The sequence below is a fragment of the Myodes glareolus genome, chromosome 15, assembly GCF_982192425.1.
Source record: "Myodes glareolus chromosome 15, mMyoGla1.1, whole genome shotgun sequence".
Classification (NCBI taxonomy): Eukaryota; Metazoa; Chordata; class Mammalia; order Rodentia; family Cricetidae; genus Myodes; species Myodes glareolus.
Genome location: NC_142040.1, coordinates 41,736,711 through 41,753,679, shown reverse-complemented (window position 1 = coordinate 41,753,679; position 16,969 = coordinate 41,736,711). Strand labels below are relative to the sequence as shown.

At 39.5% G+C, this 16,969-nt stretch overlaps 1 protein-coding gene across 1 annotated transcript in view; it reads left to right on the top strand.

The window, feature by feature from the left end:
- The window catches only part of Itga1 (integrin subunit alpha 1), a 146,247-nt gene extending 139,312 nt beyond the window's left edge, over positions 1–6,935 (top strand). Inside the window, exon 29 of the mRNA XM_048443056.3 lies at positions 604–6,935. Within this exon, the coding sequence (XP_048299013.2) occupies positions 604–648 (45 nt within the window). The 3' untranslated portion in view covers positions 649–6,935. The remainder of the gene's footprint in view (positions 1–603) is intronic.
- The last annotated feature ends 10,034 nt before the right edge of the window (positions 6,936–16,969 follow it).

Here is a 16,969-nt window from a genome sequence, read left to right as displayed (position 1 = left end):
GTGACAGAAAATAATGAAATGTGACTTACGTTAACCACATGTGATTTCTTTTCCCTACCCTCAGTAGCTCTATTTTCATAAGTAAATGACATGGGATCTTTTGAGCAACCTCTCCTGGAAAGCTTGTGTGCAACGTTCTAACCTACTTAGAGACAACCAGATAATTCAGACATTTTCCTTGCTCATGGCCGTCCACCAGGCTCACTGTAAACTCTAAGAATTGCAATATCCGACCATTGGTTACTTGATGGAAAAGTCTCTGCCACTTAAAAACAAATAACAACAATGACAACGTAGAAGCCCTGTCGATTAATTGTCATTTGCTTGTCTGACACTTCCCAGAATGCTGCTTGTTGCAAATGTGCACGGTTTTTCCTATGTAGCTGGTGCAGTGAAATGGCCAAGGATGAAGTAGCAGTTTGACAGATATTATCTAATTTGCATTCAGTATTAACTGTTCAGATAAAATATGCATCGGTTATCTGAATTAATTGCATACCCGGATTTTATGATGTATGATTACTTAGATTATGTCTAAATAGATTAGCATCTATTGCCTGAATTAAAACAATTCATTTGTTATATCTTGTATTTTCTCAACAGATTGGATTCTTCAAAAGGCCACTAAAGAAGAAAATGGAGAAATGAAATATTTTACAGGAGAAAAAGAGGACAGTAACAATTATTCAATGATCTATTCTCAGGTTTGCCTCAATCATGTGAGAAGAAATTCAGAAATATAACCAAAGACATGGTCACATGACTATATGTCATTCATCATCCATCTGCCGGGATTACTCCCTTGGGAAGTGACAGATCAAGTATGATCCAAAAAGGGTACCCAAAGATATGTGTTAGGAAGTGATGAGAAATACTTTTAATAATTGCTCATTTTTGTTGAGTAAGGGAAATGACAAAGGGTTTTAAAGAAGAATCCCCAGTACATGTATGTTTATGTGTTTAGATGCCACGCGGAGCATTCCAGGGATGCATGAAAAGAGCTCTGTGTTCACCGAAACAGTGACTCTCAGCACGATGTAAACTAAGCTTCTCCTCTTGATGACAGCTTCAGAGCGGCACTCAGAGTTTGTAAATGCCCAACAAAGGCATGGAGTGGGAAAGATCGCCCGATTCTAATGAGGAAGACTGCCTAGCAGAGCCCATATCCAATATGGACTGAAAGTAGAGTGAAACCACAGAGCCGACGCTCAGTGACTTCTTGGGTTCTGGAGCTGGAAATAGTGTTTTCCAATGTGCTTAGCGTACAGTGAAACTGAGCTTAAATTCTATGTCGAATAGACAGTCGAGAGAGTCATTTAAACAAGTGCACTGAGCCTATTCATTTAAACTTTTACCAAAAGTAAAAGTGCTTAATTTATATTGAACTCTAAAACACAAACCTCTTTTATAAAAAAAAAAAAGCAATCAGACACTTAAAACAGTTTGTGTAGCATAACAGTGATTAGTTATGAAAAACCACAGTGTATGTGTGATGCCCAGAGGCTTAATGAACCATAAGAACATGGATAGATAACCCAAAGAGGCTAAAGTCACCTTTGCTGAGCAGCTGTTTAATGCTGGGGCTTCCAGATGTTACGCTAAAGAAGGAGACTCCTCAATGCTTGGTATAAGGTTCTTTTAAAACCCCAAGATATGAGTGTTTATTTTTGAATTTTCCAAATACATTTCATGTTACTATTGCAAAAGCAGTCTCCTGAGCCAGTTTTAGATTTACAAAGAACACACTGATTTTGAGCAAGGCATCTCAGAATTTAAAAAGAAACCAAGAAATATAGTTTAAAGAATCTATACCTTGAAAACTTAACCCAACAGAAAGCTAAAACTCATTTGTGTGTACTTCTCTGTTACTGAAATAACCCCTAAGGGCCTTGAACTCTGCTGTAATTAAGCTCCCGGATTGCTCCATTTCTAAGATGAATAACAAGGAATGAATGTATAGTATCTTCATGTGTGAACTACTGCTGTAACATTTGCTGATCCTCCTGCCCCAAAGTCATTTCTCTGCTTGACTGAATACCATAAGAACCAGAACCTGTCAATACTCCCAAAGACCTAGACTCTGCTCTCCTCAAAACACGAAATGCCAACCGAGAAATTAAGTGTTTTGGGTTGGAGTATTAAAAATGTATTTCTGAGGAATTATCTGAGGGCCAGGTTCAGCCTACCTTTTAGCTTTCTAGTCCTATGTATAAGATCCTAAGGCGTAAGGGAAGGACATGAGGTTGCCACAGTCATCCTTGGCTGGAAGAAAGGTGGACAGGAAACGAGAAGAAAGAAGGTGTATTCTTCATTCTCACTGTCTCTCGCCGGCTACAGAAGTAATGGCTTCCTCCTGCAATATTTCCCCCATCAGAACTCAGGTGTTTCTTGCTCAATTACCACGGTGCCCAACTCCAGCACACTCCCACTCAGCAGCCCTACTCCTAACTCCATGTCTTTGGGAATAAAATTCAATCGCTCCATTTAGATTCATATTTGACATCAGGGACTACCAGGCGCTGAACTTTGTACACTGAGCTATATGTGTGCATATTTAAACTCAAAATGTTGCTAAGCCAAAAGGACAAGACAGAAATGAAGACATTTTGAACGTTTAAGGAGAGTAACAGCAGTTGGCCAGATAAAAAGGTGCCAAAACCACTTGACGACCAGTTTTTAACGTACGTTATTCCCGGTTAGTAGTAAATATTTAAGGAGCCAGATATCTCTTCTCTACTATAATAACTATGTTTCTGTGTGTGTAATCATTTGCATACACATACATATACCATTTAAACACAGAACAACTGAAGAACAACAAATGACAGAACTTACTAAGATAGGAAAAAAATAAGCACACAAAAGCAACACCAGGGATGGAAGTTTGTTTCTTGGCTTCTCATAAGTCTTCACTTTCATTAATATTTAAGTTTTTAAGATTAGTCAGTATTTTGTAAGTTAAAAACTATGAAGGCAGAGGCTTTGCGTTTTAAAAAGATAATGGATGCCCCAAATTAGCTTTATAGACATATTCTAGAACATATAAATAAGAAATTACTAAATTATGTAACATTATTTAAGACAATAAAATTGGGTAATACTTAGGACTATTTATGAATTTACGGATTAAAATAAATCACCAAATATCTTGTACCTTTGATTTGATTTTCTTAAGCACTGATGCTCCCAGTATGAACTGAACTGTGCATGCATTCCCTTTCCTGAGCACACAAACAATGGAACATGAATAAATTACTCAACAAACTGTTCTTCAGGAGGGACAGTTACCCCAATATCTGACTTCCGTGATGTCACTGCTCTCTCCACACGCCACTTTCAGACACCTAAAAAACCCCTATTTGGACTGCAGCATTCCTAGAAATGTGTGTCAGACTTTATCAACTCGTATGAGATACTGGAGCATACCACTGAAGTAAACTGCATCCTACATAGTAGAAAAACTGGTGTCTAGAGACACAGATCAATGCTCACCATCTACACACACACACACGTAAGCACACGCTCTAATCAAACTTCAAGTTATGTTGAAAATACTGGTTGTATCAATCCAAGAATTTAGAATGCTATAGATTATTCATCCTTTAATATGAATGTCTAATTTAAATCCTTTAATTTAAATGTCTAAGATTGATCATCCTTTAATATGAATAAAGCAATCTGAACTTGCAGGAGGAAGGAGTTGAAAGCAAGAAAACACAGAAGGTGGCCTGTACACCACTGAAAACCAGAGCCACTCAGGAGTTACAGAGAAACCTTCTCAAAACACTCCAAAAAAAAAAAAAAGGCGAAGTGAGAAGTCTTCTCTAGCAAACATTTCTAGCTTTTGTGATCCAATTCAAACACCAGCAATGCAACTTAAACTATTTTTTAAACTATTTTTCTCTGAGCACTAGGATCCTTGACAACTTAGACCCCAAATATTTTCTGTGGCGTATGTATACTTGAAAAAAAAAAGCTTGTAGAGAAAGAGACTTTTATAAAATTTGATGTTTAGGCAGTCAGAATGATTTTTATCTATAAATATAGATATGTGAATATATATAAGTAATGTGCATATATTTTTCATAGAAAGCCATCTACTTTTTCTTGTATAAACTGAGGTTTAAGCTCAATTGGGAAGTAGAAATATTTGTATAAAATAACTTGGGATAGAGCAGCACTGTATTACAATGTGCTTGCTATAGCGTCTTCATTGACCACACCATCAGTTCCATATGAACTCCTAGCCTACTCTGCACGGTGCTGAGCAAACTAGAGAAAGACCCAGGGCCAGAGCCTGTCTCATGTGCCAGTGCCAGAATCTGCCTTGTGTACCAGGGTGTAGTTTGTTGTCCAAATAAAGTAACTTCGGGCAAATAATTGTTCAAAATAGCATTTTATGACATCTTCATTGGTTCTTAAAACCCCTCAAGCTTCTTTCTCCCATCACTCGTCTCCTCAAATGGTTTTCAGGAAGACTGCTTTAGTAGCTTGTAACTAAGACGTGTGCTCCTTTTACTGAGAACGCCAGCTTCAGTGGACAGATCATTCACTCTGGTTTTCCATCCCAGATTCCTTAATGACACTCCAAAGGGTTAGCATGGCACCCTACAGTATTTGTACTTCAGAGATGCAGCATCCTTCCTTGAGAGGTTTACAACTATATGAGACACTATTCTCCAAGGTTCTATGGGAGAAACTGGGGAGATTTAAGCCTTCAGCAACTGGGTATTTTCCAATCCCCATCCTCACCCAAGGGACAATTTCAAAAGCTAAAAGAAGTCTGCGTCCTCAAGACGCTGCTGTTTTGAAAGTGCATATGCAAATTAATTGAATGTAAGGGACTTTAAATGCAGATAATACTTCCAAATGAAGAGCCTGGGCTCTTGCTTCCAACTGGACAGTGGTCCCCAAGCTCTAGCTACCCGCAATCTGGAAACCACCACTGTCCAGTAAGTCTGCTGAATGGAAAGCCAAAGCACATGGCAAAAGGCCACGGTCAAGGCTGGGTGTGGCCCCATAGTTGAGTGCACAGAGCTCATTCAAGGCTCCAGGTCTGAATTCTAACACCACATGAGGGGAACGGGTATTATCATGCCACCATTTCTCAAATGGAAGTACTGTAGTATCCTACTAAAAATTACATAATTTTTTAAAAAATTTAAAAAGCAATAGCATTATACTGTTACTTAAATTACAGCATTCATCTTATGAACTATTCAGTGTTTTTTATACTCATTATTAAAATTTTACCTCAAATGTACAAATTCAGAGTAAGGCATTTAGCCATCACCAGTAAGGAGAAAGCAGAGGAGAATGAGGCAGGCAAGTCCCAGCCCTACAAAAGCATCTGGCCCAGGGAAGTCTACAGTTCCTAACCTGTGGAAAGAGAACCTATGAGGATCATGACTATAAAGCAGGGGCCAATGACACTCAGTGCTGTGACTGTGTTTGGTATTTGTGCTTCAAGGTACATACTCAGAGAAAGGGGTGTGGAGTTTACGTGCAACAGTTTGAGGCTGAATATCTGATCTCTCATCCATTGGATTTACGCATATAAACTGGGGTGCAGGGGATCTTAAAAGAAATCTTCCTAATGACATCAGAATGAAAACCCACCCATAATCAACCCCTATTAGCATAGTTTGTCCCCATTTCTGTATTCAAGAGCTGGAGAGAGCTGGAGGAAGAAAGGGGTAGTGAATATTGATTTTCCTCTTCTCCATAGAGTAGCCATAGTGAAGGGAGTCACCACATGTAGACCCAATGTCACATGACAGCTTATACTTTGATAAATACTAAAGAAATGGAGGCAGGCGAGGAAATGAAACTACCTACCCATCTTGATTTCTACCACCCAATCCATGGAAATGACCAGAGTTTGCTGAGATTCCATGTGTCACACCCCACAGCACACCCAAACGTACTTGTCACTATATGAGCGAAAGTGTACTCTTTCTGATGGATTGACCCCGGGGAACTTTCTGGGGTTAACACATCTTAGAGTCATGTGAAGTCCAATGTCTGAAACCACAGTCTGTAGATTCTTCCTCATAGAGCCATTCCATGCAGAAATGCATTCCATGCAGGTGGTTTAGCATTTCAGTCGGACTTACCTGCTGCCCTCGCCCTGCAAGCAGCCAGTCCCGGCTGCAGGGTTAAGAAACACTGGCCTGTCGGGATGGTGTCCTGTTTGTTACTACTGTGAAGCTGTAAGACTGCGGATAGGCTGTGCGCACCATGTATACATCTTATTAAAAAGAAGAACACTGCACTTAGTAACTACTGCCCTGGAGCATCCACTACACTCCCCCCACCCCACATTTCCGCATTGCCTAGTTTAAAGTTATTAGATTGCTCGTTTTCCTAACTGACCTCAAACTGAACTTATTATCAAAGGGACAACTTAGAGGTATGTGCATAGACTTATTAGAAAATGATTAGATAAAAATGCTTCGTTGACAGTCAAGAATAAAGAACCTTTTGCATTGAAATTCATGGAATCTGGGCTGGAGAGATGGCTCACTGGTTAAGAGCACTGACTGTTCTTCCAGAGGTTCTGAGTTCAATTCCCAGCAACCACATGGTGGCTCACAGCCATCTATAATGAGATCTGGTGCCCTCTCCTGGCATGCAAGCATCCATGAAAGGAATGTGGTATACATAATAAACAAATAAATATTAAAAAAAAAAAGAAATTCATGGAATCTGCTGCAAGGTGACAGTCATGTACGAGGTATAATTAGAATTAGCTGAGTGTGTAAAAGAGCATTTGGAATGCTCTGTGGATGGCGTATCCTGTACACTATTGTGAGGTCAAAGGTTTGATATTTTTGTATAGTTCTGTCTTATCTTGTGCATCAGCTGTGTAATTTACGTCAAGGTCAATGAGCATCCTGTTTTATATCTTAAATAAAAAATGACTCAAAGAAGAATGTGATTACTGTGATTTTAAATACATATTTTCTCCAGAATGAATGGGACTTCTTCCAAAGTACCAGCTATTTTTTTAAGCTCCATTGCAGCTTTTACTTTGGTACTCTACGAGGAAGAAACAAAGAGCAAATTAAGCTTGTCTGTGGTGTTTCCTGTACAAGATGCAATGTGATTGTCCTGTGAACTTGAGACAAAAGCCACAGAATCTATATGACTGCTTACCTTCTCCTAATGAGATGATTTAATAATACATCTTTTGCTGTATAATAGGCTAGACCACCAGGGAAGTAAAATGAATCTTGGCTTTACCCACACAACCTAAACACAGATCATTTCTCTGACCTTGAAAAGTGAGGAATTTGTTTCCATTGGCAAGCAAGCACTTCTAGAGTGGACACCAAGCAGCCGGGCAGCTTCTAATTCAATCCAGGACCTCCATGATCTACCTGGAGGGATTGTCGGAGATAACCAGACAGTTGGGCATCTTCTAACTCAATACAGATCCTCTGTGAGCTACCTGAAGGAACGTCAGGTCAATTCCCCAAGACTGTCCCTGTATTAGCAGCTAATCACAGCACCAGAGTTTGTAACCCACGCTTCCAACTAACAAGCTGTAAATCAGGATTCCCACAGTCCCCTTCTTGAATTCAAGATGATCACTTAACACGGAGAAGCATTTATATTTGCTGTTTAAATATGCTTGTTTAAAATGCTGTTACATAAGACATGGATGAAGAAATGCACAGGGCAAGGTGTGGAAAAAGATGCTTAAGTATCTCTAGGAGCCACACCCTCTAGGAGGCTCTATTTGTCTAGATATTTGGAAGCTCTCTGATTTCCCTTTGGGAAATTACAGAGACTTCTCTGAAGAACATGATTACCCATAAGACAGATTGGGAAACTTACAAGGTCTGCCCAGATGTTTTAGCATTTCTTTATCTTCATTATGAAGCTTGAACCCTCTGGAGAGAGGAATCATGGAAGTGATTCCTATAGATTTATTTGTATTGTTTAAGAATAAGCATATGTTTTTAACTTTTACTCCCCCCTCTCTCTCGTGTATGTGTGTGTGTGTGTGTGTGTGTGTGTGTGTGTGTGTGTGTGTGTACATGCATACACATACATGTGAGAGAGAACAGATGTCAATATCATGTGTCTCCTTCTGTCATGGTTCACTATAATTTTGAGAAAAGTTCTCTTCATGAACCTAGAGCTCACCAATTTATCAGTACTGTCCAAAGAGCGCCAAGAGTCTTCTATCTCTGCCTCCACTTCTCTAGGCTAATGAGCCAAGGCCACCATTACCAGCTCTATATGTGGGTAATAGGGATCCAAACTCAGCTTCTCATGGGCAATTTACTGACTGGTCACTTTCCCTAGAAAAGTGGAAGAACCATTGAGAACAATTATAAACACCCATCAGAGAGGCATCATAATTAAGTGTTTTAAGTGTTTATTTAAAAAGTTTAAATGTTACATTTAAATCTTTAGTATAAATATATAATAATCAGACACTTTAGATAAATGTGTTAGATAAAGATGATAATAATGTTATTATTCCCTCACCTTCATTCAGTATGTGTGTCAATACCTATGCATATATACATGCTATTCGAGGCTTCTCCATAGCCCACATGTTGAATAATTATTTATTCATCTACTTCTTCAAGAAGTGGAGTTAGGAAGAAAGCAAACAGTGGAAGACGACGGTCTCACTTGAGTCTGGCACACACAGTTCTACTTGTACAAAACCAGCTGCTGTTTTATTGGCAATCATAATGAAAGACCTTTTGCCATAAAAAAAGGGTTGGAATCACTGTCCTACAAACAACGAAAAGAATAAAATGACAGAAATAAAGAACACATGAGACAGGAGACATGTAGAGAACGGCCAGTAACATGACAACTGTATTTTGACCATATTCATAGTTATAAAATGATGAGTGGTCTGAACACCCACTACCAAATGATGGACATTAACAGACTGGAAAAAAGTAGATTTCAGCAATACGTGTTCCAAAGGGGCTGGGGTTCAGATGCAGAGGCACAAGTAGTTTGAGTGGAGATGGTGGACAAAGCATCAGAAGTGCAAATATTGAGAGAACTGACTATATCTATTGATAGCAAATAAGGTAAACCTTTTGTGGTTTTTGTTTGTTTGGTTTGGTTTTTTTTTTTTGAGACAGGGTCTCTCTGTGTAGCTTTGGCTGTCCTGTAACTTACTCTGTAGCCCAGGCTGGCTTCAAACTCAGAGATCCACCTGCCTCTGCCTTCCAAATGCTGAGATTAATGACATGCGACACCATTGGCTGGCTAAGACAAAATTTAAAATGTGTTCAGTGCCACAGAGATTGCTGAATCAATTCTAATCTTATAAAAATCTTAGATATTTGATTGTGTTGTCATTGATGTCTTACCGGCCTCATTAGTACTTCAAAATGAAACTTAGATTAGGGCAGAATCTATGGGAATAAACAATTCAGAACTATGCCTATTACACTGATGTGTAGAAGGATCTGCAATGTTCACGGGTTCCTGTTGGAATAGTCCAATTCTTTTTCTAGTTACTGCAAAATAAAATCTAGTGTTGGACTAGAAAGAACTGGCTTCAATTAATAAGGCAGTAGTCCCACAGAGAAAGGTTTCTTCTTACGTTTGCATTTTGATCTGCTACTTTTTCTTCTTTGTGGTGGTATCTTTCAACTGAATATGTACGAAATAAATTCATTTACATGCCATAGCCTAGAATCACATTCTGAAGAGAAGAAATGCCTCAATCTCGTAGATAAAGAACAGTTTTGTTAAAGCAGAGCCAAAGTTGCTGTGTCAGGGACTTTAGTCATCGTGGGCAAAAATCACAAGGCTTTTTAGTTTGAGTTGCTGAGTCTCTCTGGCTGTGTGAGTAAGTCTTACTTTGAAGCTGATGGAAGTGTGCATTGTGACTCTGCTCCATCCTTATTCTCCCTTTGGTGAAGTAGTTACAGCAAGAGTCGACAGAAACGCTATAGGATGGATGTAATGGGAAGTGGGAAGAAAGGGCTTTGTCTCACTGAGAGGAGTCCTCCTGCCTCTGTAGTACCTATATCACTCTGGTGCTCTCTCTTTCCTGAGAGAGAAACTGTCAAGAATGAGAATGAAGGCCAGCTCTCTACAGGAGGTATTGATTGACCTGCCTTTGTTGGTACTGTCGGGCAGGCATCCTTGAGCAGAAATAAGACAGGATGGGGAGGGCTTCAGAGCTCTTGAGGTTACTTAGCTCTCCAGTCAGGCGTGTGTCTTATGCTTTATCGTTATTTCCACTGATTATAAAAAGAACATTCATTCTCTTTTATCAGTTTCTACTCAAAGCAGGAAAATATTCTTAGATAGATTGAAAATGCCTTTTAAGTACGTAATTAAATATGAAGAATGAGTCTCTCTTCTTTCCCTTCCGAGACGCTGTGGCATTAGAATATTGGCATTTTGTTTCCTTAAATTGCCTCCTAAGGTCTACCACAGCTCCTTACCCAGAAGGCTTTGTTGCAGCCCAGACTTGGCTCTGTTTATCTTCTTTTCTATAGATTTATATTTTCCTTTTGATTTGAATTTTTCAAATTTGGAAGCTGTGATTACACACTCAACTTTATTCTTTTCAGTTCCAAAGTTCCAGGGGTTTAGAAAGTGTGCCCAGCTGTTATATACGCTATTACCCTGAGCAGGTTTCAGTGTCTTCCCTCACCTCCAGCCTGCTTACCTGATTTGAATCTGCATCTTCCGCATTGCCCCTGAAAATATGCCATGCCAATCAATTCGCGAAGTTTGGAGCTCTTGAGTTTTGGGTGTCTACCATTTTCATTTAGCATAATGTGTTTGCCCTTCAACCCTGTGCCTGTATTGCTCATCCATCTTTGTTCCTGAGCAGAATTTCTTTTTACAGATGCATTTTATTTTCTTGTATTTGACACTTGTGTGTTTAATGGAAGTAAAAGGGCTTGTTAAAGATTTGAAAAATTGTGGACTTCTTCATCTTTGATTTACAGTGAAACAACATGATCCTAGAGAGGGTTGAGCCTAGGACTGAACATATGGACAGGCCTTTAGGTGCCTCAGCAGAAATGCCCCAGATGATCTATGCTACATAACGGACTGCTGCATTTACATTGTTCTTTTCAATATAAGGTAGTTTTGAAAAGAATATATAATCAGGGATTTTGTATCTTGAAGTAGAAGTTGGCTCAGTAATATAATGGAAAGTGAATAGGGCTTGGAGACGTGACCTTGAGTTCTAGCCCTGCCATTTATTGGGGACTCACACTTTGACATATTGCTGGAATCCATCTCTCTGAATCTGAGCTTTCTCATTTGGACAAATTGTAGTGCATGGCTTGTAAAGTTACTGTGGGAAGCTAGAATATATTGAATTGAAAATAGTAACAGACATATGACAAGTAGGTCTCTCACTGCCCCAACAGCTCCCTACAGATTAGGTTCTCCAGTATCTAGAGAGTGTTTATGTTTTATTTATTTTGTACTTGGGGACGTTCATATTCCACATGTGAACATGGCAGGACAACTAGTTGAAATTGCTTCTCTTCCTTCATTATATGAATCCCAGGGATAAGACTCAGATTACCAGCATTAGCAATAGGCATCTTTATTCCTTGAGCCATCTTGCTATCCCAGTATGTATATTTTCTTCTAATTCTATAATAATTTCAGGCAACCCAAAAGTTATTTTTCCTTTAGATTCTAGTAACATATATCATAGAAACAATTTAACCAGCTCTTTATAGCTATCTCTGTATTATAAATTAATAAGTATTATCATTTTAGTCAAAAGAGACATATTTTAGTCACAATTTATAATAAATATACCTATATTTATAACTAATAGAAACAAAAAATTATGCCACATTTCAGAAGTTCTATCGATTTTGCTGAAGATGATGTCTTTCCTAGCAGGAGACCCTAATTTGGAAAATGGGTTATGTAAAAGAGACTCCAGGCAAAAGTAAATAGCAACAAATATGCAATTGTATATAACAGAGCCAGTAAAACTCTGTGAACCTTGAACCAATATCCAACCATATGTAACAGAGCCGGTAGAACTGTATGAGCTTTGAAGTCTCAGCTGGAGCATGCTGCAGATGCAGGGTAGTGTTAGAGCAAGATATCTGAGGCTCAGCTACTACCTAAGAGCTGGACAAATCCTTCCTTCTGAGCCTCTGCTGCCCATTAGGATGTGCCTCTGCTGCCCATTAGGATGTGCCTCTGCATGCCCATCAACTGGATGCCGTGATGTCCTCATGTTTGTCATTACTGCCATGCTGGTCCAGTTCGTCAAGCCAGGTTGTGTGGCATGGTGCTCATAGTACCATTTTCTTCTGCTCTCGGAACGGACCACTTGAGCACGCTTGTGAATCTGACTTGAAGTCAGTCCATCCTCTGATTAATGATCTAGCCATGGCCATGATTAAGTGAGGAAAACACCTACCACCTTGCATTTGCCACATCCTGGCCAAACACGTAGCACTTTATGGTTACTGTCACTGGATGATTCTACCAAGATTAGCAATTTCCTTTTTGTGCAATGTTTACTCTGTAACCCTTTTGATGTGACTTTTTTCCCTCTTTCTTGTGAATTAGAGCTGATATCTCATTTACTCAAATTCGTTCTTGAAAATGTCTTGTTCTTTAAATTTTTATTTCATACGTTAACCCTTCCCAAGGTGATTCGCGGCTCAAACAGATGTATGGTCTCCTAGACTTGCTCCATAGACTTGCAGACTTTCTGAATGCCCTAGTTATTTTGCTTCCTGTGAATACCTCTACTGTTACACATGCCAATACACATGTACATACATACTGCACACCCCAAAACTACATAGTTATGTGTGTCTTTTAAAATATTTAATACTATTTAATTAAATAATAATACCAAAATATGTAATACCAAAGTGAGTCAGACTGTGCGACTTAAACATGAACCATTTATTGTGTATTTATTATGCCTCAATGCATGCTAAAGAAAAAAATAACTTCCATTAAAATTATATGCTCAAAACAAGAGTCTGTGTTAGTCCCAGAGCTGGCATTTAGTCATATGTGTTATGTAGAGTTAGGTAATTGAAAGGGGAGGTTAAGAATGGAAAAGAACAGAGGTCACATTGCAAATAAATGTGGCAGAAAAATGTTGAGCTAGAAAAAGAGGCCAGGGTCAAGAGAAAATTCTGTTTCCATTCATAATTTGCTAACAATTTTGCAATGCTGTACTAGATGGAGGAAAGTGCCTACATATGTGTTACCTTGGGGTTGGAAATGGCAAGAAGTGAGTCTCTTGGGATTGTGTGCACACCTTCATGTATAAGCAATCCTTCTGCGAACCCGCTGAAGATGTCAGTCTGAAAGGAAGCTTCACTGTAAGGCAGGCATGCAAGTAGGCCTACCATTATTAAGTCTGGTGCCATCACAGACCAAGGATATGGGTAAGAGCTCCACACTTTAATGATGGAGACCAACAATATGGTTAAGAGTTCCCCATTTTAATGATGGAGATCTGTGTGATCCTCAGTCAACAAAGCCCAGTAGTGCACACATGTAGATCTGAGTTCAGATCTCCAAAACCTACATAAAAAGCCAACTGCAATAGCATGTGCCTGTCATCCCCGTGATGGTGAGATGAGAGGTGAGGGAGCAAAAGATAGGGATCCTGGGAAACACTTGGGACAGCTGTCTGGGTCTACATGGTAAAGGTCCAAGTCAGTAAGAGACCTTGTCTCAGATAAAACTTGGAAGGTACCTGAGAGCTACACCCAAGGTTGTTCTCTGACCTCCCCACATGCAGAGAGAACACATATTCACTTGCGCCTTCACATACAAATTCACACATACATACACACCAAAAGGTAAAGGGAAAAAAAAAGACCCCAGATAGAAACAATTCAAAATACAGGAGCCTTCCACACAGAAGTGGAAGCATACAGAAGAAGACTTTAGGAATTTTCTGACTGGGGCTTCATTTACACTCAGGGAGGGTGTATGAGCTGGGAAAGTCACTACTCCCTGCGTATACTTCATAAAGCCTAAGAAGAAAGTGTATAGTATTAGAGCAGCATCACATGGGAAGACTGAAGGCGTAAGTCACAAACAATCCCACACCAGTTTGGAATTATGATTAATAGAATGGTTATTTATTTAAAGGGAAAAAACTTACAGATCACTGTCCCAGACAACAGCCCTCTGCATGATCAGGAAAGGATCCTAGGAGCCAGAAGCAGAGCCGGAAGCAAGAGAGCAAGCACATGGCTGCCGCTGTTTTTTAAAGCAAACCAGACCACGCCCAAGCGGGCTGATATCTTAAAGTCTATTGGCTGAAGGAGCGGAAGCAGCACCCGCAGCAGAAGACTTGCACTTTAAAGGGCCTTTAAACTCCCCAGTTTCCTTCTATGTAAACTTTAAATAAAAGCCATCCAAGGGCTTAACTTTGTGATTTAACATAATCATCTACAAAATTCATACTTGAAAACCTTGAAATCAAGTTATAAAAAAGGGGAGGCAGAATCTCATAAAACAAGTTTACAGTTTCTTATGGGGCCACATTCGTAGCTATCTTAAAACATAGCTACACAACATTCTTTCTCTACAGCTCTGAAATATTAAAGTGGTAGAAGTCAGGATAAGGAATTGAATCACTTGCCACAAAAGTATGAGGCATAAACTGAACTTGAGATCCCAGAGCCCACCTAAAGCCAGACACAGAAGAGACCAAGCTTCCGTTTTCTTTCTCATATGTGATGTAATTCCAGCTACAACAGTTCCACAGAGGTAGGATTTGGTAATGAGATTCCAAGGGTGCTTACAACAGCTATTGAAGGTAACCAATATTGGTTCTGACCACAGTACTTAACCCATTCATTTGCACATAGTAGATGTGAAATAAATGCTCACATGAACATTCAATTACAGCCTTACTTCTTGTATAAAGAATCATTGTAGAAACAAGAGTTTGCGGAAGTCATGACAGTCTAGAAGAAAACCAGGGGGGAAACCCGGAGGAAAATACGTAAGCTCACAGAGGAGCTTCTGCTTTCGTGTAGCAAAGTAGTGACTCCGAAGCAGAAAAGATTTCCAAAGTGATTAAGTCTGACTTTCTGACTTTCCAGAAGTTTAGAACTTTTGGAGATTCTCCCAGCCTCACGGAGTTCTTCTGATGTGGAAACAAATCTTACTGGCCAGTCAATCAAATAAATGCTAATGGAATTATTGACTCCGATTTTTTTTAAGTTGTTAGACATTTGAAATGTGTTTCCTTCAGAAAGGACAGACTCCAGACTAAAAGGCAGAATCACAATCGCTTCAAACAAAATAGAAGTCAATGTCACTCATGAAATGTACTTAAGACTAAAGGGTAACATGGCTGAGGAAGAGCTCTTGGCCTCAGTGGGCAGGAATTAAAACTACCTAGTAGACAAAGGATTGTTTATTCTCCACGCAAGCCTTTAAAGTAAAATAATAATAATAATAATAATAATAATAATAATAATAATAAAATAAACTTGAGTGTTTGGGTGTTTTTAGTAGGATGCTAAACCAAAAAAAAAAAAGACACTTTACTGAATGAGGATATTATGTAATTCAGAGCAGAGCAAAGCTTTTGGAAGTCAAAGTTAGAAGACACACAGAATGATGTATAAGGAAGAAGTCATTCTATAGGGAAGGGAGTGGAGTACACGGGGAGACAGAGCTGAGAATTCACACAACTCTTACAAGTTGCACAGATTAAGTTGTGCTCAGGGTTTTCCATCCCAAGCAGGCTGTCACTGACATCTTTATGTCTGGAATTTCTTTATATCGTTTCAATTAATTAGCTATACTTTGGCCAACACTATTTTATGTATAATGAACTTTTCCTCTCTTGAACAACAACTGAACTCTGATTGAGATCAAGTTTTGCAGAGACAGCAGAATAGCAGAGAGACACAGGCTCCCTTGATCATATGGCAGACAGCCCTGACAAAAAGCAAACCATCTCAAGAGTGTTTGAGCAATGCTTCCCTTTTCTAGGGACTTTTCATCCTTTACAACATTAGCTTCTTCTCTGTTCTGCTTTTTTTATTAAGCAGAGGAATTTGTTATTAGTTGAGCAAATGCATTTATTCTTTAATGAAGCAGATATTTATTGTGCATCTCTTCAGGGGCAGGCCCTGTCATAAGGACTACGAATGAAAGAAGTTAATGACACAAGTTCACTGTCTTACGGATTTCTCACGGGAGAAAGAAAACTGTGTTACTGCTAACATAGTACTATGAATAGAGACCTGCTCAGACCAGTTCATGGGAAAGCTTAAGAGGGAGGGCATAAGCACATTTCATGGACTGAAAGGTAAGGAGGGAAACACGATCTCCTATGTAGCTGAAAAAAAAAAAATAAAGTAGAAAGCATAGAACCCAGACTCAATCTCATCTTTCTCTCAAAAGGACCCAGGAGAGTCTAGAGTCAAGAAGGAAGTTTTGATTGTTGGTTCAGTCTCTGTGAGCCCCTAGGAGCCCAGGTTAGTTGATTCTGTGAGTTTTCTTGCAGTGTTTTTGACCCCTCTGGCACCTACAGTCCTTTCTCCTCTTCTGCAGGATTCCCCACACTCCACCTAATGTTTAGCTGTGGGTTTTCCTCTGTTTCTGCCAGTTACTGGATGACCCTTTCTCATGATAATTGTGCTTGACACCAGTCTGGTCATGGGAGATGGCCAATTAAGCCTATGCATCTGCTATTGCTACGAGTCTATGCTGGGTCTTCTTATAGATTTCTGGGAGATTCCCTTGCACCAGGTTTTTAATCTGACCCCAAAATGCACCCCCTTTCCAGTCGTCTCTTTAAGTACTTTTCCCCTTCACCCCACCCACTTGATCACTCATGTTTCCATCCCCACCTGCCCTCAGTACACTGATGAAATGCCTTCTATCTCCCCTTCCCAGGGAGATCTGGGTGTCCCCCCATGAACCCTCCTTTTTACCTATTTTCTCTGGGTCTGTGGATTGTAGCCAGGTTGTCCTTCAC